This window comes from Oryx dammah, unplaced genomic scaffold, assembly GCF_014754425.2.
Source record: "Oryx dammah isolate SB20612 unplaced genomic scaffold, SCBI_Odam_1.1 HiC_scaffold_1, whole genome shotgun sequence".
In the NCBI taxonomy this organism is placed as follows: Eukaryota; Metazoa; Chordata; class Mammalia; order Artiodactyla; family Bovidae; genus Oryx; species Oryx dammah.
This window is the reverse complement of record NW_024070185.1, coordinates 60,095,381-60,120,252: the sequence shown is the minus strand read 5'-3', so window position 1 is coordinate 60,120,252 and position 24,872 is coordinate 60,095,381. Positions and strand designations below refer to the sequence as shown.

Here is a 24,872-nt window from a genome sequence, read left to right as displayed (position 1 = left end):
GTCAGTAAAAGACACAGATACAAACTAACATCAATGTTCTCACAGAGCACCTTTATGAAATCCCTTTATAATCAAACTCTCATACGTTAAAATGTATCAAAAATTAGCTGACAAATAGTAGCAATTTTAAAACCTAAATGTTTTTAAGTGGTCAATGAGCCTGGCTGAACCAATAATATCACAGTATATACATGACTACTTTTGTGGATAAGGATCTATAGTACCCTTTGTTCAAAATGAAATAAAACTCATCAGATACAATAAGTTAAAACAAAATAATGCCTCTTTTCTTTCAAAACCACAAAAGTTTGTTTTACATTAAAAATCCACTGAAAAGTAATTCAAAGTTACAAAACAGTCAAATATGGATGGTTCCTTGGTTGCTAATGAAAAGCACTGCATAAGCTATTACTTTTAATTCTATCATGATTGTCATGCCTTTTATAGGAAAAAAAAAAAGGTCATCTGCATTGTAGAAAATGTAACAGCCTGAAAGATTAATGCTTTGTATATAAAATTTAGCTAGCTGACTTAAAAATTAGATCTCTATTCTCTTCACTATTTACTCAACTTCCGTTTATGATCTTGGGATTTAGACACTTGGAAGGTTGTATTTTTATTCTAACTTTGCATTTTAATTTCATGGAATAAACAAGATCACACAACTATATCTCTACATTATGCAACATTAGACTGTCAAAAAAGTTTTTCATTTTGTTTTCTATACTTGCTAGGCTTCCTCTAGTTAGAGAGAAATACAAAGTATGATTAAATGTAGTTTTCATGGAACACAACATTTTTCAATTACATTACAAAGTCCATTATCTCTAAAACATTTTTTATAACAAAATAATATTCTGTAGTGGCTTTACTAAAGATGCTAAAAGAAACAGAAGTCCTAGCAAATCAACTTTAAGACAGACTGTCTACCTTGTATTGTCTACAGTTATCTGAATGCTAATTTCTCGACCTACTCTATCATATACCTAAGGTTAGTTCAATTTTAAGTTAAGAGAGTTGTTAAGTTAGTTGATGTTATTAGCTATGTTTTTCAAATACTAGGTCAATCAGAAAGATTTACACTAATTTAAAATTATCTAAATTTTATGACTATTAGAGCACTTGCTACTGAGTCAGATTTTCAACTTACTAGCCTCCTCTGAAGTCAAATACAAAGTAATAAAAAGAAGAAATTAACTTTTATTCTAAAATCTGCCTTTTCATATTACAAGCCCATTACACTAAAGATTTCTCTGTTATTTTCCAAATATCTTGTGGGAATGTTGAATAGCAAAAATTCATTATCTAAATACAGTATATCAAACAACGTGAGAAAAATCAAGCAACTCATCTAAAGAGTAAGTTAAAATAGTAATTGCTCTTATTTAAATATTGAGCATTTTTAATGTGTGAAAAATGAACTCAATGTCAAACCTGAACCAGACTCCAAGCATTTCCATTCAAAGGTGAATTCATGTGAAAAAGTGTGTTACACATTTAAATAATGGGGTACAAAACCTACTGTACCAGGTAATTACCTACTAACAAAACAATGCTTCTACTTTAATTCTGGGTTATATTCCTTGCTTCTAAATGAAATCTGCATCTTCAATCCAACTTACAAGAATTTTTGTCCAAAATTTTACTGAAATATTATACTTTAAATGAGGGATGTTATTCAGTGAAAAATTTATCTTAATAGAATTTTTAAAGTCAAGTATTTTTTAAAAACCTCCAATTGATAAGCAATTTTAAAAGTTAAGTATACTCCTCTCTCCTGAACTCATATAACTTTGCATTTTTACTTATTTATAACAGCATAAAGATCAATTTCCAGGCTGCTTCCTTTTAAATCAAGGCTTGTTTACATCTGACAATTATCTTTATTATGTTCAGAATTCTTATGTTCTGTTTTTAATAGGTCAGTTTATGTTTCCCATTTAGAAATTTTAAGGGTTTTTTAATTTTGAAAGTATGTTTTTCTTTTTTTTTGGTGTGTGCCTCTTAAACAATTACATATTCACAACAAATTGAACATATTTTTAGACATATGCGTAAGAACTAAAGCAAATTTCTAAAAATATAAAAGTATTATTTGATATAATAAAGAGATTAAATAATTTTAAAACTAAAGAAAAGTACAACAAGAAAAGAAAAATTTTTAACAAGTTATTTAACTTCATCATCTTCCATGTCAATTTTCAAAGTGGTCCATTTTTTAATCAAGGTCTACATATCTGAAAAGTTGACTACCTATTAAAATTCTCAATGAATTTAAAAGCACTGCTATAAAACTTTTCTTTAGTCCATTCAGCCCCTTAACTAGTCAAACAATGAAACAAATATTACAAGACGAAGACTGACAAAAAATCATAATGAACCTCTCAGATGAGAAACTAATTGGTACTAAGTACACAATGGCTTACATTTAATCCTGTTAATAACCACACAAAAAAAGAAATAAAAGACTCACTTTTCAGTCATCTCTCTGGACCACTGGGCTAAAATAACAGCATGACTAAATCTGACATTGACCCCGTGGCCCTGCTAGGAGTTAAAAGAATTCCTTTGAGTCTTCTGAGGCCTGTTTTCAACTGCTCCAAAAGGGGTGGGCCAGTCATACACACTTGTTAGCCTTCTTTACAGTAACAGGTCAAATTAGAAATGGTCATATACACTGTAATATACACTAGCTCTTACTCAGATCTGAAGTCTGTACACCACCACCACAGAAAGCACAATGAATACAGTAATAGTTGGCTGATAGTGTCATAGATGGATAAAATTTAACAGAAACAGTGAAATGTATCCAAGCAATAACATTTAACTGGAAATAAATTTTTTAAACAAATAATCACAATATGTCTAAATTAAGCAGACTGAAATTGAGACAAAGTACCAAGACGAACCACTAAATTTTTAAAAAGAAAAAAAAATTTATAAATTTTCTAACTTTATCACAACAGTTTTCAGCAGCCTACTGAATTAAAATATACCTGGTATGTATTTTGTGACATGAATTCATGAATAACATCCAGTGTCAAAATGATACAAATCTGTCTGAAAGAAGTTTACTTTCCCCCTTTCATACTTTTCAAAATAGTTTTATGACTTCCAAAAAAGATATTAGCGTCTCTAATTAGTGATTAAAAATATGTATATGGATTTACCATATTCGAAAAGATTTATCTAGTGCTAATATTGATCCTTTTAAATTAATTTTCTTAAACAAGATCCCAAGCTTTATTCCTATTTCACAATGTCTAATCACTTAAAATCTAAATAAACCAACCACTAGCATATTTTACACATTTGCCATAAGTTTTTGCAATTTTAAAAAAGTATGATCCTGTCAATATTTAAAATTAAAACAAAATATGTCTTGGTGTGTAATGATTTTTTTCTTAGTATTATACGGATTTCTATATGCTAAAAGCCAATAGATGTCCATATAATACTAAGAAAAAAATTATTATACACCAAGATGTATTTTGTCTCTATGGCAAAATATAAAGGTTAATTTCATTAACTCAGCTTCTGGACTTTTATTAAAGACCTTTTATAATCTTAGCTTATCACATTAATAAAATAAAATACTATAGTCAAAGAACTGTTACTTAATTGAACACAATAATTTAACTGAACATTAAGGCATTTATTAATTCTATAAGCCTTAAATCAATTTAGGATAAAGACCAGAGTTAAAACTGTAATACTTATCACAATCAAATTTTGTGAAATACATCAAAGTTTAAGTGAACTACTAGACAAAGAGTTTAAGCACTGTTTTGAAAATCTATAATGGCATATAAATCTCTACCTGTCAGGAGGCAATATTTCAGGAAGGAGGTTTTCTTCCCCCCGACCCCAGTTCTTGTTCTGGTCTCACTCCCTATCTTTTCCCATATATAGAATATTATTTTTCCGAAAACACCAACAATCAACTAGAACACTAAAACATTAAAACCTCAAACTCACCAAGCTATTAGAGAACTGCAAAATATTTCACAGACCACCTTTATTTAAAGCCCTAAGTCAGAATCCACTTTTCTAAACAAAAAACTGAACAGTTTCCACACTGCACAATGTAATTTTATCCTCATTGGCTTACCTTCTCAGCATTTTCTGGCCTAAAAAAATATATCAAGAATAAAAGTATTTCCATTATACTTTAGTAGTTACTATACATGTTCAGCCATTCAGTTTTAAAAGAATCTTCCACCCACTGCCAAAGGAAAAAAGAAAGAGGGAGAACAAAAAAGAAATCCTACAAAATGAGAGTTTCAAATAAAGACTGGAAAAGGCACCAGGCAATCATGACCTTTAAAAAAAAAAAAGTCGTCTGACGATTGTGAAGTTTTTTAATAGCATGAAAGCACTTCACCAGTTTGTTCTTTCCTTAATAAATTTCAAGTTCGGCTTTATAGTGCTCTCCTGTGAAAGCCACACACAATAAATCTATGCATGAGCTTTAAGAACTAATAAACATTTGCTAGTAAAATGTGCTAACAGAAGAATTCTGTGTTATTTTAAAAACTGCATACTTTCACAACTGGATCACTTTTCACCTCACAGATTATACCCTGATTTGATGGAAATACTAGAAACAAACACATTTTAGAGGTGATTTGTGTTTCTCAGTAGTTACATATGTACATCAAGTAAAGACTAATTAGACTATCAGTATACATTTTCTTCTTAGTTTGAAACTCACTGTTCTTTAAAAGAAATTGCTTCTTGAGGAATCATTTGGTAGAAATCAAAATGCAAGATACAGTAACTATAAAATAATAAAATAAAATGTCAATAATGCTCTTTTTTTCCTGGTAACAGTAAATTCCGTAAATCAGTTTCATATTCTAGGAGCTCTAAAATTCACAAAAAACTACAATTATCAGACACAAAGAAACCCTGCCCTTACCCCAATTCCCAAAGTACTTAACAGACAGGAAGAAAGAGAATTTCAGATACTTCACTGTCATGGTATATAATCAATTAAACAAACACACCTAAAATTATGCATACCAAAATTAATCCTTTTTATCAACATTAGAAAGTTTTCTTAGCCTATTAGTTAATTGTACATCATAATATCATTTTATGGCATGTTAGGAAATTATTACAATTTTAAATGCTAAAAAGGATCTTTTTATTACTGTAACATAATAAATACAAAATCCAGTTAAATAATGCTGTGTGATGGCACCACACAAGACAAATGTAAAATAGAAGTAGCTTTGATCACATTAATTTGATATTTTAAAGTCTTCAGATATTAAGGAAAAAGTATTTGTGGGAGATGTTAGGGCTAGAGGGCTCTACTTTTCCCTTACAATAGTAATGAACTATCCAATATTTAAATTGTCACAGCACTTCTCCAAGGATTTAATATTCAGCAGCATAAAATTGTTTCATAAAACAAAATTCTTCATATTTGAAAAATAAGCATGTTTCGCAGGAATAAGCAAACTTTTAAATCTAGTTAAATGTGGTCAAGTTAAAAATGTATGTCCCTAGTCAAATGTATATTCATATGTCTATCTGAATATATACACATCATGGACAACAAATGCTAAAAACAAAACTTGCGTATCAGATTACAACTGATTCCCTGTGAATAACTTCTGAATATAATATTTAAATTAAGAATTTATAACAATACTGTACACTGCTAATTAGTATTTCTAGGATTTACTTAGTTCAACTATAACATAACATTTTTATTCCAACAGTAGAGCAACTATGAAAAGAAAATTTCGGGATTAATAGTTTTCTATCAATTTCATGCACAGAGCTAACATATCTTTTGAGCTTCTCAATTTTTTTGAGCAAAAATTAAATTGCTACTGCCATTAAGAGAACAAAACCAAGAACAAAATTAGTTTTTCACTTCTAGTCCCCATGGATCTAAGTCCACACAATAATTCTTCCCAATCTGCAAAACAAAACAAAACAACGCACAAATAGATGGGCTAAGGAAGAAAGATCAAAACGAAGAAACAAGTTAAAAAAAAAAAATCCTCTTTCCCTTTAGCAATCAACAAAACAACAAAAAAGAAAAAGTGGAAAAGTCACCGAGAATATATGACCATGTAAGCATGGGCACTCTTGCAGAAAACCAAGTCTGCAACCCAAGCCATGGGAAATTTAAATTAGAGCAAACGGCCACAATAGGCAGGGAAATCTGTATAGATAAAAAGGGACTGCTAAGGTTGCAGGTATACTACTAAACAGCTTTTGAGGTTTCCAAACAAACTTTATTAGTTTTATTAATTTAAAAAATTATAAATAACCATATCTACATTATACATAAAGAAAATAAAGTTTTTCCCCTTAAATCAAAATATACATATGTATGGGATATAGCTAAAGGAAGAAAAAGGATCCCCACTGCTTAATACTAAGAATCAGCAAATCAGAAATTTGTTTTACAACTCTATCTCCTTCTATACTTAAATAATGTTAAAGCAGTTTAAAAATCTAATGAAAGGAAGAAAAGTCAGAGAGGAGACCCTTCGCTGCTGATGTTAACTGAAGTCGTGGCCCAGTCATAGCTGAACACAACTCCTCTTGGACTACCCATAAAGAATTATACACCAAAGATAGTTTAACTAACAAAAACTTGAAAATTAAGATGACCTGTGATACAACCATTACATTTCATCTGCTAAATCAGATAATAAAGGCAATTTCCCAAACTAGAGCATTTCAAACAGAATAGAGACTTATACAACATCCAAAGCAGTCACGGTATTAAGAACCAATACAAATATTCCACAACTTAAGAACTGATGGATTTTTTTTTTAACCAGTAACTCACCAATCTAGAACATTTAGGTTCAATATTATGAATGTTTTTAGGGGAAGTATTTCCTACACATAAAAACCAGTCACACTAGATTCAAGTAAGAATACATTTATAGAAATAATTAAGTTATATTTATTCTCCCACAAATTTATATAATTTTTAAAGTCAACGAAAAGGTAGAGTAGATACAGGGTACTGAGTGTAGACCAAAATACTAATTACATGGGAGTGAGGTAATTTTTCAAAAGTGAAATTTTATTGAAGATTAAAATCGTCCTTAAAAGTGGAAAGTAATGCTATTTCTAAATAAAGCCATAGATAAAATTCATTTTTTAAAAATATCAGACTAACAATAAAAAATGGTTAGTACACTATAAGGAGTTTCAAGATTAACATGGTTGCACACCTTTTCTTTATATAAAACCTTTCTTCAGTTAAATTTGTGAATTTATGTCCTGAATTCCCCTCACCTGACTTTTTTCAAAGCTTAATTTTTTAAGTTACTTTATAAACCTTATGGACCAATCATAACCAGCCTGTTTCCTACATCTTTAGAGTTTCTCATTAACTAAAAATACAGAAAGAGTATTGAAAAGCTTTCTAGAAATTAGGGCTTTCTTTCCCTACAGTAGGTAATTCAGGTGCTAGTTACAAAGCAAAATCAAAAGTGACCTACGCACTTCAAGGTACTGCCAATAAAACATTTGCTCTCAATCAGCAGCTCTAAACAGCTATTCTTTCATCTTGAGAAAATTATAAATTGACAATATATTTAGGCAAAAGCAGAAGGAAAGAGCACAAATTATTTTCTCATTATAGAGTTATGCTGTCTTCACTTAAAATATATTTGCAAGAGATGAGAATAAGAGTAGATGGTCTCAAGTCCACCGTGGACTAACTTTCAAAAGTACAACAAAAGTTGAAATTCTAAAGTAAAACCGTCATGGAAATAAAAGGTACACGCATTTACCGGACAAGATCCAATTTTAAATAATCCATTATTAGACTGCCCTTATATTTGAATCTGAACATTTATCACAAAAATAATTTTATCCCCAGATTTTATATCTCTATCCAGATCTAATGATATCAGATCAAGATCGAAAAACTAAAAAACAAGTCAAATCTATTCTTGTATATGTTAAGTACATCTATATAATTTAAAAAGAAAATGTGACCTTGCACATGCTTGATGCTCAACTAAAATATTCCTTTTTATCAGTAGAATCAACAACAATCTGGCAAGTAACTCAAAATGCTAAAAACTTAACCATGAAAATACCTTTAATTTATAACAAACAATGACTAAGAGATTTTAAAACTTTTGGTTAAAAAGCTTCCAATAAGTCAACATTTTTACTTCAATAAGTGTTAACAACCAAAAGGAAGTTAACAAGAGATTAGTATATTAACCTGAAATTAAATACAAATTTAGTAAAGTCTTATAAACAAGATCTACTTAAGAGATACAAATTATCTGAGTAGACTTCATTCTACTTCATCCTCCATTTCTGTACTTCTTTTGAAAAATGTTTGACCAGTACTCATATGTGGTTCATATCAAATTTTACCTTCTGACCATACTATCTATAAATTAAACTTATCTTCTTAGATAAGTGATCTCTATAAGCAATAGATTATTTTTAGAGCAAACAGCTGTAAGAATTTTATACTTAAGCACTCTTTACCCAGACATCAGGATTCAACTTCATATGACAATTAGTTAAGAATTAAAATCTTGCCATCTGATTTTATGCTTCTGCATTCCAAAACAAACAAACAAAAAAAACACAGACCTGTAAATGATTAATAGTTTATGGCAAGTAAACATGATATTTTTTTAAGTAGTTCTCAACAAATTAGATATGTCTTACATGAAAATCAAATCAGTTTCTATTACAAATGTCAAAAAAAAAAAGTAAAATTTCATTATCTCCCTAGGTACTTATCACTGTTGAAAAGCTACTGCAAGTGAATTTAGACTAAAAGTCGAAGAATGCATACCTAAGTTGCTGATCAACAATGAAATCACAGAAATTAGCGACATACATTCCAAAATGTTACTAAAATCCAACCTAATGTTAAGCTGCCTTAACATTTCTGGGATTTCAAATGAGATTTTCAGTCTGCTGAACAATGGCCATAAAAGGCTTTCAAACTTCACTCCATTCACAAGTAAAGTTGAAACTGAACATTTTTATTTCTTCTCTCTTTAGGACAACTTCACCAAGGAACAGTGAATAACACAGTTCAAGTCATTATGCTAACTAAAATTAAATAAAAAGATGCCCTCACAAAAGTGAAGTGTAAGGTGACGTGCTACAACTAGATGTACAGTCCCACAGCAGCTTTAGGGACTGTGCAGTGCAGGCTCACACAGCTGGAAACACCAGGGAGGGAGTTTTCTGGCGCTCTCAGTCACCAGAACTCTAACATGTGGCCATTTTTCAATTATAAGGCAGAAATTAAACTACATACCAATAAGAAGTATGTCAAATAGCAACCCACTCTTATGAACTATTAAGCCATAAGATCTCTAGAAACTATGACTGGTTAGCTGATGAACGCAGAAAGGGGGGAAATACCACCTTAAAGAATTGAGGAGTACTGAAAGGAAAGTTTAATTTATTTTCATTTCCAAACTAACAGAATGTGTTCCTTTTACACGTTAAAAGATGGTAAAGAAGAACACAAGCTATGAGGAGCTGAAGTTATATTTCAATACGTGCTCTACTTTGAACAGCCCTGCACAAAACACACATTTTAAGCAGCCGGTCATGTCCTCTGACTAACCTATAGCATCTGGTCCATCTGAGAAAATTTTTCTATCTGCCATTAAATTGCAATAAAATACCCAATTTTTAAAAGGAAAAGAAAAAGAAGACACACAAGCAAGAAACAAAAAAATACCAGAAGAAAATAATAACCAAGAAATCTTCCAACAGCATACGCAGAATAGAGGTAGCCTCTAAAAGAGCATGTTATTAAAATATTTAATCAGATCTGCCACATATTAAACCATTAATTAAACATGAATGGTATCAAATGCAGTTTTAGGGTTCTCAGCTTTGTTCTTCCTCCTTGCATTTAACCTGAACATTAAATCCTATCCATTCTTCAAGACTGAGTTCAAAGGGTTACTATTCAATTCATTCTTGTACTTAGCCTATCTGTTTTTAAAAGTCTCAAACATTCATCTGGAAATAGCTATGGACTGGGGCATCTCCTGTACTGCAGAAATGTATTTAACTTTGGAAATACAGTGAACTTCCTATATTGTCGTGCAGTTTAAGGTTTCTAAAGGCAGGGACTACACAACAATTCTTGAATCCCAACAACTTAACAGTACAGTCCCTGTAAACATTCAATAAGTAATAACTGGATTAATTTTAAGACTTCAGATTTAGGTTTTAATAGATAATAAAATGTCACCAAATCAAAAAAAATGTATTAAAATAAAGTGCCATACTAGAGACATGTTGATCAAAAGCAATTTGGGTTCACAAAAAAATCTGAGAACTTTTAATTTAAAAAACCAAGTGGAAGCTAAATGCCCCATGCTTGCTATGGTAATAGTGAACTTATCTTGTTACATGAGTTTTGTCAAAATATTTTCCTACTACATTAAGTTAGTCTATCCATTGTTGTGTTTTAGCTTACAACCTTAATGAAATAAAATTTATTATTTTACCAATAAAGGAATTCCATTACCTAAAGTCACAGTCAGTCAACTGTGGAGCTGTAATAGACCCAGTAACCTCCACCAACTGAGCGCCTATGTCCACTACCTCATTTCAGAAGTAAACCTTAAACTAAGACTTGAGGGGTGAGTAGGTACCAGCCAGGCAAGGTAGAAACTGATCCAGGCATACATAAAGACCAGATCAAATAAAATGTGACATATTCAAAAAACTGAAATTCAAGTCGGTAAACCCCTAGACTCATATTTTAATTACTTATCAAGTCTTAGTTGAGTGCCTAATAAATGCCAGAATTCAGCAATTGCCTCTAGATAAGTTCTTCAACTTCTGAAATTATATCCACAACTTGTGTGTATTTTTTAAGGGTAAAAGGAACTTAACACAAAAAGTTAAAAGACTTGCTGCACTAAGTCATTAAAAGCCATAATTTTACTTCAATTTCATGACTTCAATTTCAAAGTCATGATTTTTTACTAGAGCCGTAATTTCACTTCAACCTCACGTAGTACTATGTAAAGAACACTATGTATACATTACCCTATACAACTAAATTCACCCACAATTTGCTAGGTATACACTATGTGCCATATGCTAATGAACTAAAAGAGTGACATGCCAAATTGTACATACTGAAGGAGTTCTACATTAATGTAAAATTCTATACCATAACAATAACATACACTAGGAACTCAATAGGTTTATTCAACTTTTAAAAATGCTATACTCTTCATTCTTTAAAAGATACTTTCTTTTTAAAATCTGAACCTATTTAAAATTTTCACTAAATCTAAATTTTTCAAAATTATTAAAAGAGAAAGAAATAGTAAAAATGTAAAGCATGCTTCTGAAAGTGGACTTAGACTATCATACATTTAAAATTCATTTAAAAACTGTAACAAGTATATTATTTATCAGTTATTTAAAGTTACTACTCATTCACTTCCAAAAAGTATTCATTATATGCCTAATGTGTCCAGCTTAGATCAGTGTAGAAGATACAAAAATAGTCCACAGTCCTAGCCTAGAAATGAGAAATATCTTTAGATACTATTATGGACTGATCACCAGGATATACTGTTAAGAGAATAAAAGCAAGGTAGATCAAAGTGTAGATCATATGCTACCATTTACTTATATAAGGGGGAAGGATATGAAGATATTTAAATATTTGCTTATATTTTTTTTAATGTAAGGACAAATCATCAATTTCCTCTTAACAGTTACCCCTAAGAGGAAGAGTGGGAACAGAATGAAGAATGGACAGAAAGCAGACTTCTCTGAATATTTTTTACCTAGTCTTGTTGATTTCAATTTAGAACTTTATAATTATTTTACATAATTATGCAACAAATTGAATTCTTTAAGGTAATACTGAAAAACAACATATGAAAAGCAAAATGAAACAAACCTATCTATATGTCTAGCTGATAGCACAATCACAGGGAGACACCTGAATTTAAACTTCTAGATAACTACTAATTCACAGGAAATACAGGGGACAGTGGAGCATGTTAAACACTATCACAAAATTCAGACTCAGGAAATTTTACAATTTCTACAAATTCTACAATAAAGAACTCAGTCAGTACAACAACTAAATTATAAGGAAGGAAAAAAAAACACATAGAAGAAAGAGACAAAGGATGAACCTATAGATTAAAGGACACAAGTTATCACTCAATTATAATAAATAGATCTGATTCAAATAAACTATAGGGAAAAAAATTAAGAGTCCATCAGGGAAATGTGAAGGCTGAATGGTTATTTAATGATAAAAGAATTATTGGTAATTTCTTTATGTGTGATAATAATGATTGTTTCTTAAAAAGAATAATTTTCTTTCAGAAATACAAATTAAAATGTATGGATGGATGGATACATACATAAATGAATGATATGATATAATGACTGTGATTTGCTTCAAAGTAATATAGGGGCATGGAATTATATATGAGAAAAAATTGGTCATAAGTTGATAATTGTTGAAGCTGGTTTATGGAACACTGAAGCTATTACAACATTACTTCCGTATACCTTAAAATTTCTATAGTAAAAAAAAAAAAAAATCAACAATAATTTAACAACCACTCCTAGAGCTAATAAAGTCCCTTTCCTATAAAGGAAAATAAGTTGGTGATTGTTCATGTATAACTCCTATAGCACTTACCATCATTCAGCTGTCTTATACAGTAATCCTTCCCAAAAGAGAGATTCCCCTCAAAAATTAAAAAACATGCTTATTTCCTTTGGTGCATCTTTTCTTAAACCAAGAAACCTGTCTTTCTAGTAAATGCGTAAATCACAGGCTACTCCTATTGGGAATAATAAGTGAAAGTAAAGGATGAGAATTTTAAAAGGAAGACAAATGACAGAGCAGGTAGCGTTCACATAAAGAAAACTTAGGAAAGAGTAAAAAAAAGTAAAGGAAATGAAGTTTACTTCTAGACCTTAGAAATAAACTCCTATATCCCTCAACAGAAACAGCTGACAGCCATATGTAACACGTACTGAAGGCCTATGTTTTGGCATGGATTTATTATAAGCAGAGACCTTCATCATAAAGCTGCATATACAGAGGAAGGCTAGACTGAACACACTACCTCAGTGCTATATCCTCAAAGCCTCCTGGAACCCAAGGAAGCTAATCAACAACTTCAAATCAGAAAAGTTAAACATTTAGAGGAAGAATAAAAAGGGAAGAAATGTCTCCTGGTTGTAAATTACTTGCCTTATTATGTATTCTAATTGTGTATTAAAGCAAAACAAACATTTACACACCTCACTGAAGCTGAAGTAATGGGAAAGAGCCTCAAGTTTCCACAGAACAAGAACAGTGCTGTGCTGGTTACTATACATTTAGCAATAGTTAATGAAAAATATGGATCATCAGACCTTCATGTACTACCTCAAATTCACCAATCTTACTTTTTAAAAAGTTTTTCAAGTTTTCAACCACATCTATCCCCAGGATTTGGAAAGACTTAACTCCCATGCTTCAGAAGAGACTTCTGTCAATAACTTAAGCTTATTATATTTTGTTTCTTCATTGAAACACCAACACCACTCAATCAATATTTGAGCAATTAATGGAAAACAAAGTAATATATATGGCAAAAAATTATTCTAAATATTACAAGAAGGCTTCTGAGGCGAAGACTTATCCTCAAGGAGTCATTAATCTCTTCTATCATATTGATATTTCAAATATGCCACAGTTTGGGGAGTTTGGGGAAGAGGGGGAATAGTACACAACATCATTGTTGTTGTTTAACAATCATCATCATTTCAAAAGCATGCCAGAATTTCCAAAAACTTTCAGTGATATAAAAAAATATCTTCTCTATTTTTGAATGGGCTAATAATTAATGATCAGAAAGGAAAGCACACTCAAAAAGGCAACAGTACTGAATGTATTGCCTATTAACTGGAAAAACTGGATGATAGCATTTGTAGATCAAGGAAATAAAATAGGGGATATATAAATTTTTTTTAAGAATCTATAAGAGTGAAACAAATTAATTTACAGACTTGCAAAATTTGTTTCCATTTGATTAGAACAGAAAAAAACAAATTCCAGAAACAAAGAGTAGGGGTAAATTGTTTTAATATGGATGGTAGGAACATACACTGAATGTCTGGAATCAAGAATTACTTGGAATTACTTAGGTCTTGAATCAAATATTTTTACCAAAGTTGCAGAAAAAAGTGACATAAATTTATATATTACACATACATTAAACTTTAAAAGAATGGATACCTCTAAGATTAATCAATTTCTTTAAAAATTGTAAATGGATGAAAACATAAAGAAAATCTTATTTGAAAAAACCATTCTAAAAAAATAAGCCAATGTAAGTAATAACTATAAAAAACAAAGACTAGGAGATAAAAGCTAAGAAATAACAAAGAGTCTGCCAGTAAATCAAACAGAAATGTGCAACATGACAAGTCATCGTAAAAACCACTGCAGTTAATTGGAACCCTCATATATATTAATGGTGAGGACATACAATGGCACAGCCACTGTGGAAAAGTCTGGCAGTTCCTCAAAAACTGAAACATAGAAACATCAGTAATCCTATTCCTAGTTTATACCCAAAAGAATACCCAAAACAAGTATTCAAATAAATGCTTGTACATGAATGTTCACAGTGGCACTATCCACAACAGCCAACAGGTAGAAACACAAATGTCCATCAACAGATAAATGGATAAACAAAATGTAGGTATATACATACAATGGAATATTATTATTTGGCCTTAAAAGAGGAATGAAGTATTGATACATACTACAATAGGCATAAGCCTCCGAACATTATGCTACATGAAAGATGCCAGACACAAAAGGTCACATAATGGATGACTATTTACATGAAATATCCAGAACAGGTAAATCCATAGAGAGAAAGCAGGTTAGTGCTTGTCAGGGTCTGAGGCAGGAGGCTATAAGGTTTGACTATTCAATGGGTGCAGGGTTTCCTTTGATGTGGTGACAATATTTGGGGGTTTCCCTTGGATGTGATGAAAATGTTTTGGAACTAGATACAGGTAATGGTTCTACAACACTGTGAATGTGCTGCTGCTGCTAAGTCGCTTCAGTCGTGTTCGACTCTGTGCAACCCCATAGACGGCAGCCCACCAGGCTCCCACATCCCTGGGATTCTCCAGGCAAGAATACTGGAGTGGGTTGCCATTTCCTTCTCCAATGCATGAAAGTGAAAAGTGAAAGTGAAGACGCTCAGTCCCATCCGACTCAGCGACACCGTGGATTGCAGCCCACCAGGCTCCTCCGTCCATGGGATTTTCCAAGCAAGAGTACTGGAGTGGGTTGCCATTGCCTTCTCCGAATGTGCTAAATGTCTCCAAATTGAACCTTTAAAATGGTTAATTTTATGTTAATTTCACCTCAATAAAAATAAACAAAGGCAATGCAAAGAGTCCCTCTCCAAAATACAGTTAAAGACAGACATGCTTATTGTCTACTTATAACATAAAATACTAAAACTGTTTTCCAGAGATGTCTCTACATATCTAATTACCAACTTCTTTTCTAAAAGCCAAACCTGACAAATCCATCATTCCTTTTCCTCTAGAATCCTCATCTCCCTATGATTCAGCTACTCTTAACCCCATCCTCACCACCCATATCAATCCCTGACATTCTGCCCTGAGAAACTCTAGTCCCAGTATGAACCACAACCCAGTTAACCTGCTCCTCTTTCTGTGGAAAGATCAACTTTCAATTTATCAAGCTTTTCAGTACATAAATGTGAAATAACAATAAGATACCCAAATGGAAATATTCAGCATGGTGGACACAGAGAACTTGAATTCAAGAGAAGTGGCAGATCATCATGAACACATTAGTATTTGATGAAACTAGGTGTCACCTTAGGGGAAAGCAATTTAGAGAAAGGATAGGCTAAATGCTTGTTCTGATGTTCTGCAAAGTTTTGCCTAACCCTGGATCATTCCCTAGATATCACTGGGAAAAGTTATGAAATCCTTCAAAATGAGTTCATTACAAGCTCAAATTGTTTTAATTTTGTTTGAACTCTACTTCTAAGCAATTCTTTTATTCTCTTACTGTTAAATTGTTAGTGCAGTGATTTCCAATCTATGGGCTTTAGACTCCTGGGGAGCTGAAGAATTAGTTATCACAACAGGTAGCAGCAGTATGCATTATATAAGGCCATATACGTAGGAAACATGCCTTACATAACTATTTGTCAAATGTGTAGACAATGTTGTGGTTAATAAAATACAAAGTCATGTATGAGTGTACTGAATAGCTTTTTGCTAATAAGCATTTTCTCAATTAACAAGTATTAAAAATATAACTCTACACCTGGGGGGGGGGGCGGTCCACAAATTCTGAAGTTTAAAGAAGTTGTCATCTTCAAAATATTGGGATCCACTGCCTGAGAGTACTCCCCATAGCACCTAAACATCCTTTCCACACTCCAAGCCTGTAAGTACCCTGACCCACTTCTACTTTCATTTTCCCAAGAACATCAAACACATCTTCATATATTCCCTCATTTATCTCAATCCATCTGAATTTATTCTTTCTTTTCCACTTCTATGAATATTTGATAATTTAGCAATTAAATATCTAAGACTAATTCAGACATACATACCTGATCCCTTCTCTGACTTACCTCCCCTATTCCAATCCACCAAGTAGGTTTAATCTCTCCTTCTTCAAGAAATTTCCCCTTCTACCTAAAAACATTATCAAACCTCTCTTTTCATGATAAAACTTTACCTGATTCTGCTCTATGTTCTACCTACTAGTCTATCTCTTCTTCCTTTTACTATCAAATTCTCAGAGCTGGCCTCCTAAAGCCTGAGCTAGACCTGTTTTTTAAGATTCTGTTGAAATAGCCATCTCATTTCTTCAGGTATCATGGCTGCTCTCTTAAACAAGGGCAAAATTAAGTAGTTAGGAAGTAGGTTTCCTATGGATTGGAAACCTAAAATATTTCCCATCTGGCTCCTTAAAAAAAAAAAAAGTTAATCTCTGGGGCTTCAAAGCATCATTTATATTCAATATCATCACTTTCCTCTGAGAACAAGAGGGTGCCATTAAAGGTTTTGGGGCAGCAATACACTTAAGACTTTAATACTGAGCAAAGGGTATTTGAAGACTACTGACTTAACAGTGTACAGGGAGGACGTAAAAGATCATTTAAGAAAATATTGCAAGAGACTACACATTACACATGAAGGGAGAAAAATGAAAGGGACTTTTTAACAGGATAAGCATCAATATTAGCTTACTACATGTGACAGAGGAAACAAAATTAACACCAAAATTTCAATTCTCCATGATGTGGCTCTCAGAATCTACATTCTCTTCTACAGTCTACTGTAGACTTACAGCTCTTCATAGTTCCTACATTACTGATTGTAGAGTTCCTAAAAATCTTAATACTAATTCCATATCTTCTATGTACCAGGCATTCCACATGCTTGCTATATGCCTATCTCCTGAGAAAGCAAATCATTGAGCAAAGGGCAGAACCAAGAGAGTTGGCCAATGAGGGCATAGAGCCAATGTCAGAGGTGGATGGAGTACTCACCTGTGGTACCAAGCAGAGAGAGAGGGGAACTAAGATTGCACGTCCAGAACTGGCTCTAGCCAAACAGGAAGAAACAGTTATGAATTTGCTTACAGCAGAAGCAGAGTGTCTTTGATATCCTGACATACTCTTTCTGATGTTCAGACAGACCACCATTAAAGTAGATTGGTAAGAAAGTCTCATGAGAAACAAGCCAAAAAACAAGACAAAAAGGTGAGGAATTAAATGGAACAGACCCTAATGGTCTTTTGTCTAGGAAAAGCAGTCTTCCTCATTAAAGATGATACTACTTTTCAAATGGCCAATATGATACTAACCTTCATTAACAGACTTTTCACATCCCACAAGATTGAGAAGGATATCGTCATCTTTATCATCAACTTCACATCCCAGCAGCATCCAGCTTTCCACATTATCACTTTCTGAAATGGTGCTCTCTTCCTCTTCACTTGAACTGACTTCTATAACCATGACCTCCTGGATTGTACCCGATCTCTCTCCAGGTTTAGACTTCTCAATATCCCTCTTGCACTTCTTATCTGCTAAATCATTAGAATGAAGAGAAGCAGGAGAACCTTGGGTCTTGTCTTTTGCATGGACTCTAAAATTCTTTCTTTCACATCTATAAATACTATCTTCATCAGACAGTGTGATGACCTCTGACCCATCTGACAGTTGGATGACCTCACTATCTGAAAGGACAATTAAATTCTTTTGATTTGGTTTGCTACTGAATGATTCAGAACTCCCAGAGTTCCTCTCTTCATGTTCTTCCTCCCTGATGACATTATCAAGGTCTTGGGCATAATGAACTTGGCTGTAGAGCTGAAATTCCACCTCACTGTCAACACTCAGTTCACTAGATGACTCTTCACGATAAAGCTCATCTTCATATGCTTCTATGGTCTCATAACCACCAAACATCATGGAAAGCAGTAAACCTTGAGGCTGTAAAAAAGAAAGTCACACAAAGAACATATTTTAACAGCTCAGATCATGCCTGTATAGTGCACAATGATACCACCTCTTAGATCTAACTTTTGTGAAGGTCATCAGTTTTCTCAATGACATATTAAAAAAGACTTTTCTCTTAGGGTAGTACCATTTTTCAAAGCTTTCTAAATTCTGTTATGACCCACTCTAATAATGCCCATCCCTCCCAAATGAAAATTACCACTAACAACAGAATTACAATTATATAATATTAATGGAAATGTTGTATTTCACAAGTATGTTAGAAAGAAAAAACAGGCTGAGATCCACTGTTTCAGACACCCATCATTTTTTTTTTCCAAAATGCTAAAAATCATAAAAATATTTTAGGTCATTCTCACTACTATTCCATCCATTCATCATCTTCTCCCTGGTTCTGTATCCATCTTTTCAGGTATACATTCTCACACAGGATATTACTTCAATTATACTGAAATCTACAAAGGACATAATTATCTTATTTACTGCCTTGGTATATATTTTTATTTTCAATTAAAAAATTAATCCTATGGCTTCCTGATCTTTCACCAAAAGAATAATAAAAATATCTAATAGGGAGTTCCCTGGCAATCCAGCAGTTAGGATTTAGCTCTTTCACTACCGTAGGCTCAGGTTCAATCCCTGGTGGGGGAACCAAGACCCCACAAGCCACACGGTGCAGCTAAAAATTTTAAAAATATGATAAACCTAGTTTGTTTCTGTGCTATCTATAAAGATATGTATGAAATACAAACTAATCAAAGACCTAAAATTGAGGTAAAACTCAGCTTTAGGAGCACTTTACTTTCCTACTGTAAGTATGTTAAATCCTGCTCATCTCTCAATTCAGTTTAAATATTATTAATACTTCTTCAGAGAAGCTTTCCTTGACCCACCAGGCTAAACTGTCTCGCCTTTAAACATTTCCACATCATTTCAAAACATTCACATTTCTAATTACTAATACAATGTAAATTTCCCACAAACACAGAGCACACACCCCAGGAGGGCAGGAACTATATGCACTTTATTAAACAACCGATCCCCAAAGCCACACAGAGTAACTGGCATTTATCAAGGTTTCTATCAATGGCTGTTGACTAATGAATGAATATATGAATAATATCATCAGGAATTTGTTTTAAAGCTCTAATAAATCTAATATGTGCCTTGTGCTAGTGCTCTTTTGATCAGTCATGTCTGCCTCTTTGCAGCCCCATGGACTGTAGCCTGCCAGGTTCCTCTGTCCACAGGATTTTCCAGGCAAGTAAGTATACTGGAGTGGGTTGCCATGCCCTCCTGCAGGTGATCTTCCCAACCCAGGGATCAAACCTGTGTCTCCTGCACTGACAGGCAGATTGTTTACCACTGAGCCACCTGGGAGGCCCTTAATATGTGTCTAAGATATGAACATTATGGTGAGATGAATCTTGTAGTTGTCTCCAACTATTTCAAGGAGTCTCATATTATCAACCAAAAATCTACACAGATGTTTTGATTAGGTACTAATGGAACACTGATCAAAATGAAAGTGCTGGGGAAAAACCCTTTTTTGTTAAAAAATCATGGACAGTCTAGAGAACAATTAACAATGATAATTTATCCTTTCTACTCTGCGTTTAGCTACAAAGCATTTAGAAAGACTAGTTGTTTTCTTAGCTCTCTGCCCAAAATGTCAGGGTACTTTTGGTGATACAACCTGCTGATTCCAAGAATCAAATGAACAAGAAGAAAAAATGTACTACACCCACGCTGGAGTTTCTTGTTTTACAGAAACAAACAAACTTTTGCTGTACACCTTAAACCTTTACAATGTTGTGTGTCAACTGTATCTCAATAAAGCTGGGGTGGCGGGAGGATGATCAAAAGTTCTGAGTCAACAATACTATACGGCATATTTGAGGGCTAATCAGAGTGTAAGTCTTACACATTCTAATCACACACAAAAAAGGCAAATATGTGAGGTGAGGTGATGGATGTGTTTGTTAATTAACCTTAATGCAGTAATCATTTCACAATATATACATACATCAAATCACTACTATGTTGTACACTTTAAACATACACAATGCTATTTGTCAATTTATCTCAGTAAAGTTGGGGGGAACCCAACTCTCTATGCCTTTTTTTTTTCCCTTCTAAAAGGTACAATATATCTGTTCCCTTCTTGCACTGTCCTTCAGGTTGCTATGCTGTTGTTGTCATACAAGTTGAATGTGGCTGTCTGAATGATAATGCCCACAGCATTTATCAGTTTATATTGAAATGTTAGCCTCAGAGGAATTCAAATGAAAGATGAATCCTTTCCTTTTTATTTAATAGGTAAATTAATTCTAAAAGAAGTCAAAGGAATTATGCTTCCTTCAAAATCCTCACTGGATCCATCCTGAGGATCCAGTGTGGACTTAAGATAAAACATAATTCCAGTGCAGCACAGAAAAAATTAAAGAGCTAAATTACAGAATTACAAATTTGTACTACTCTGGAGCCATCCCAAAGGAAAGGGATTAAGAATAGAGCCATAGGCACACCTGTGAATGTATGCCAAAAATAAACTACAGAAATAAAAACAGACTTCCTTGGGTCTAAGGGTTTATCTCTTTTCCTGAAATGTAGAAAATGAATTTAACAATTTAGCCCCTATGGCCTTTAAGAGGATTTTGTACCTTCTGTACTGAAAACTGTGCTCAGCATAACCTGCTCTTCTATTTATGTAGCTTATATTTGCCAGAGTAAAGGTTTGCCTGAGGCTGTGTTGGTTTATGTTACTACCTTAATTACACTCAAATGCATTAATTTTCTTTTTTTATGTATACTCAAAGGACAAATATGAAAAAACATACATGTTTCTAACTTTTAATTTAGAAGGACTTCTCGGCTTTTTGATTATTGTACACAATTCTCAGGCATACTTAACTAGATAACAAAGTCCCTATGAGAGTCACAAAATTTTAAATCTGGAAGAGACTTTTCAGAGTATCTCATACAATCTTCTCAATTTATATATAAGGAAACTTAGGTCCAAAGAAATAAAGAGGCCTATCCAAAGTTATTTACCTGGTTAAGAAACACATTTCCCTGATTGTCAACCAAATGTTCACTAACATTAAAAAATTAATAGTTTAAAATAAAGATTTTTTAAAAAATTCCTTCAAAGCTATATATGCATTTTAACACCTAAATTTATCTCACAAATATCCACTTTATTTCCCAGTAGAGTTTAAAAACTACGAAAGAGGCATTTTAACTGGAAAGAAAACCATACATTGTCAGTTTACTATCGAAGAACATCCTAAGATTGTATTCGGACAATAGATAGCAATGCCACAAGCAAAAAAGATGGCTCTTACATAAGAGAATAACTGCAAAGCCTCTCGCCATTCAAAAGTAGGAGCAGTATTCATTCACTGAAATTTTTTAAACTAGACAACTTAAAGCTTATTTAAGCTTTCAGATTTTACTGTACAATCTTTAAAACCAACATTTCTACTCTTACAGTCTACTAACTGGTCACTCAGTCTTGTTATTTCTTTTCAAAGAACTTTTAGCCTATGTTTCTTTTTGATGAGATGTTATCCATCTCAAGGAAATTTAAATGAAATTCACATCTTGATTTTAAGCCTACCTTTCATTAGAACACGATTAACACTTTAATTTCAACTTAAAATTTGACTTACTCTTAGTGAGCTATCCTGACAGTGACAGATTTGAAACACTACTGACTCTAGTGTTATATTTTCTGTCCACTTTTCAAATAAGATTTTCACTAGGAAGTAAATCAAACTGAGATAGCGAATCCGAATGTGGGAAACAATGGTCACAAAAAAATCAGAATACAAGAGGTTGGTAGGAGAAAATAATGCTTAATTTATTCAGACAAGTCCAGCTGTTCCTGACATAAAGTCTTTACAGGATAACTAATTGCATCACAACACTTTCTTCACCCTCAGCCTTTTTCCTTATGCTACACAATATCTTAATCTTTGAAGCTATTTTACAACCCTCACTCCCATGTCTTCCTTGGTTAATTCAGCACTCTCAGATTCTCTTGAAAACAGCAATAGTGAACTGACCTCAAAGCACAATACTGTCTGAAATATACACAGTCTAAATATTTAAAACCCAAAGAGTTTTGGAAGAGACCTGAAAGTCATTAAATTGAACGCTCTCATTTTATACATAGAGAAACAGGCCCTGAGAAGCTTATTTATTCATTGAGCCTTAAAGATCTCCTAATTCTATCCTGTAATCTGAAATAAAGGTAAATACACGCTAGAAAAGATTTCTAAGAATTTCAGAGTCACCAGTCGTGGAGCCGCCCCTGGAACTCAGGCCTACTGCCTCTCACTCAGCCAGTTTTCCCACAACACCTGCGGCTCCCAAAGTTTAAGTTAACTGCCGGCTCCCAGGATGTGAAGGATAAAAGGAAGGCATCGGCGAACACAGCGCAGGTCTCCTTGTTTCACATGCGGGAAGGGGCCCAATCCTCGAAATTTTCCTGTCCCAACAGCTACAGCTGCTGCTTCTGACAGCTGAGGTTGGACTTGGTCCAGGACTGTTCGGTTCTCAAAAGCCGACCTCTCTTCGCGTTTAATTGACAGACCCGCTTTCCTAAAAGAGGAATCTCTGGGGGTGGTGGAGGTAAAGTAAGCAGGAACGCCACTCCCCACCAAGGCCACGGGCGCTCAGCCATTTCTGAACCACGGCCTCAGGCCTCGGAGCAGCAGAGAGAGGCGGACACCACAGCGGGTCCGCGGAGTCGCGTGGCGCAGAGCTCGACTGAGAGGCCGCGAGACGAGCCCCGCCACGAGTCAGGGAAAAACGGGGACACGGAGGCCGGCGAAGAGACACGCGCTAGTTCCACAGCCTAGCGGGGAGGCGGAGGGCGGGCAGGGGCACCCCGGCCATGGACACCTTGGGGTCCGTCACACATACTCACTGCCGCGGCTGCGACCAGGAAGCACCAACCAGGAACCAAAACGCGTAGAGGGACGGGGAGGGGCGAAGACAAATGAGGTAAGGAAACGGCGTCCGCGCGGACCCACGAGGAGGGAAGGCACTTCCGGTGAAAACAGAGCTCCTGGAAGTCGTCTTCTGTCCCCGCCCACTCCTCGCCTCCAGTAGACGTGCGTAACAACTATTAACCCTTTGCCTTCCCCGCATAGTCTTTTATTTGTTTGCTCAGGACTTGCCTGAGCACGTGAAAGAAACGGCTTCTTTCACAAGTATCTAGACTGAATCTGTGTTAGGGAATAGCATGTTTGAAGGACCTGCACAGGTGATATGCTACTTACCGAGCCAAATCTGGGAGAGTTAGCACTTTCCGTGCTAGAGATAAACACTACATCTCCCATGATGCTCCAGGGCGAGGTTTAGACCAGGCTCCGCCTTCTTCCAGATCTCTGGGGACACCCTCCTTGTGCCACGTGGCGCGGGAGCGGATCTGAGAGCCCGGTACTGGACGAGGGCTGGTACAGCAGGAGGCTTCGGATCCGGGGAACCCCAGAGAGGGAAAAGCCTCTTTGAGAGCGCCTGGCTTCTAGATCCTTCTCTCTTGAGCTAGGTGATCCTAGGCAAGCCCCTTCCATGTCTAAGTTGAAATTGAACTTAGTTTACCCTGGGGCACTTTCGGCTCTTTTTTATACTATAATAGAAGACAACAGATTTAATTCTTTGTGAACCTTTAAGAACTCCACACTTGCTAAAGATTGAAGTTAGTACTGGTCCTTTGGAAGCCTCAGGCAGCTACAGATTGTGTTGGGAGTCCCTGACTTTGGGTTTCTCTTCTCGCAAATTATTTTAGTTATAAACTCACTGTCCATCTTTATCAGTTCGTTGGCCTTTGACAACGGGCTTGAAAGATAATCTTAACATTGATTAGTTTTGCCAACATTTATTTGAACATATAAAGGAATCAATCCTAAAGGAAATCAGTCCTGAATATTCATTGGAAGGACTGATGCTGAAGCTGATGAAACGCCAATACTTTGGCTACCTGATGCGAAGAACTGACTCATTTGAAAAGACCCTGATGCTTGGAAAGATTGAAGGCGGGAGGAGAAGGGGACGACAGAGGATGAGATGGTTGGATGGCATCACCAACTCAATGGACATGAGTTTGAGTAAGCTCTGGGAGTTGGTGATGGACAAGGAAGACTGGTGTGCTGCAGTCCATGGGGTTGCAAAGAGTCAGACATGACTGGGCGACTGAACTGAACTGATGCTGAACATATGTTAAGAGCCAGACAGTGTTAGCAATTGCAGATATAATAATAAGAAAATCCCCGGGACGGGGGAGCCTGGTGG

General features: G+C 34.3%; 1 protein-coding gene across 2 annotated transcripts in view; it reads right to left on the bottom strand.

Annotated features, from left to right (window-relative positions):
* The window catches only part of ZCCHC7 (zinc finger CCHC-type containing 7), a 243,151-nt gene extending 219,498 nt beyond the window's left edge, over positions 1-23,653 (bottom strand). The window contains exons 1-2 of one of the 2 annotated variants that reach the window (XM_040223848.1): positions 23,506-23,653; positions 17,912-18,542 (exon numbers count right to left, since the gene is read on the bottom strand). In XM_040223848.1, coding sequence (XP_040079782.1) covers positions 17,912-18,521 — 610 coding nt within the window. In that variant the 5' untranslated portion in view covers positions 18,522-18,542; positions 23,506-23,653. Of the gene's footprint in view, positions 1-17,911; positions 18,543-23,501 lie in introns of both variants that reach the window. The other variant, XM_040223930.1, reaches the window with a different exon arrangement.
* Positions 23,654-24,872: the final 1,219 nt, after the last annotated feature.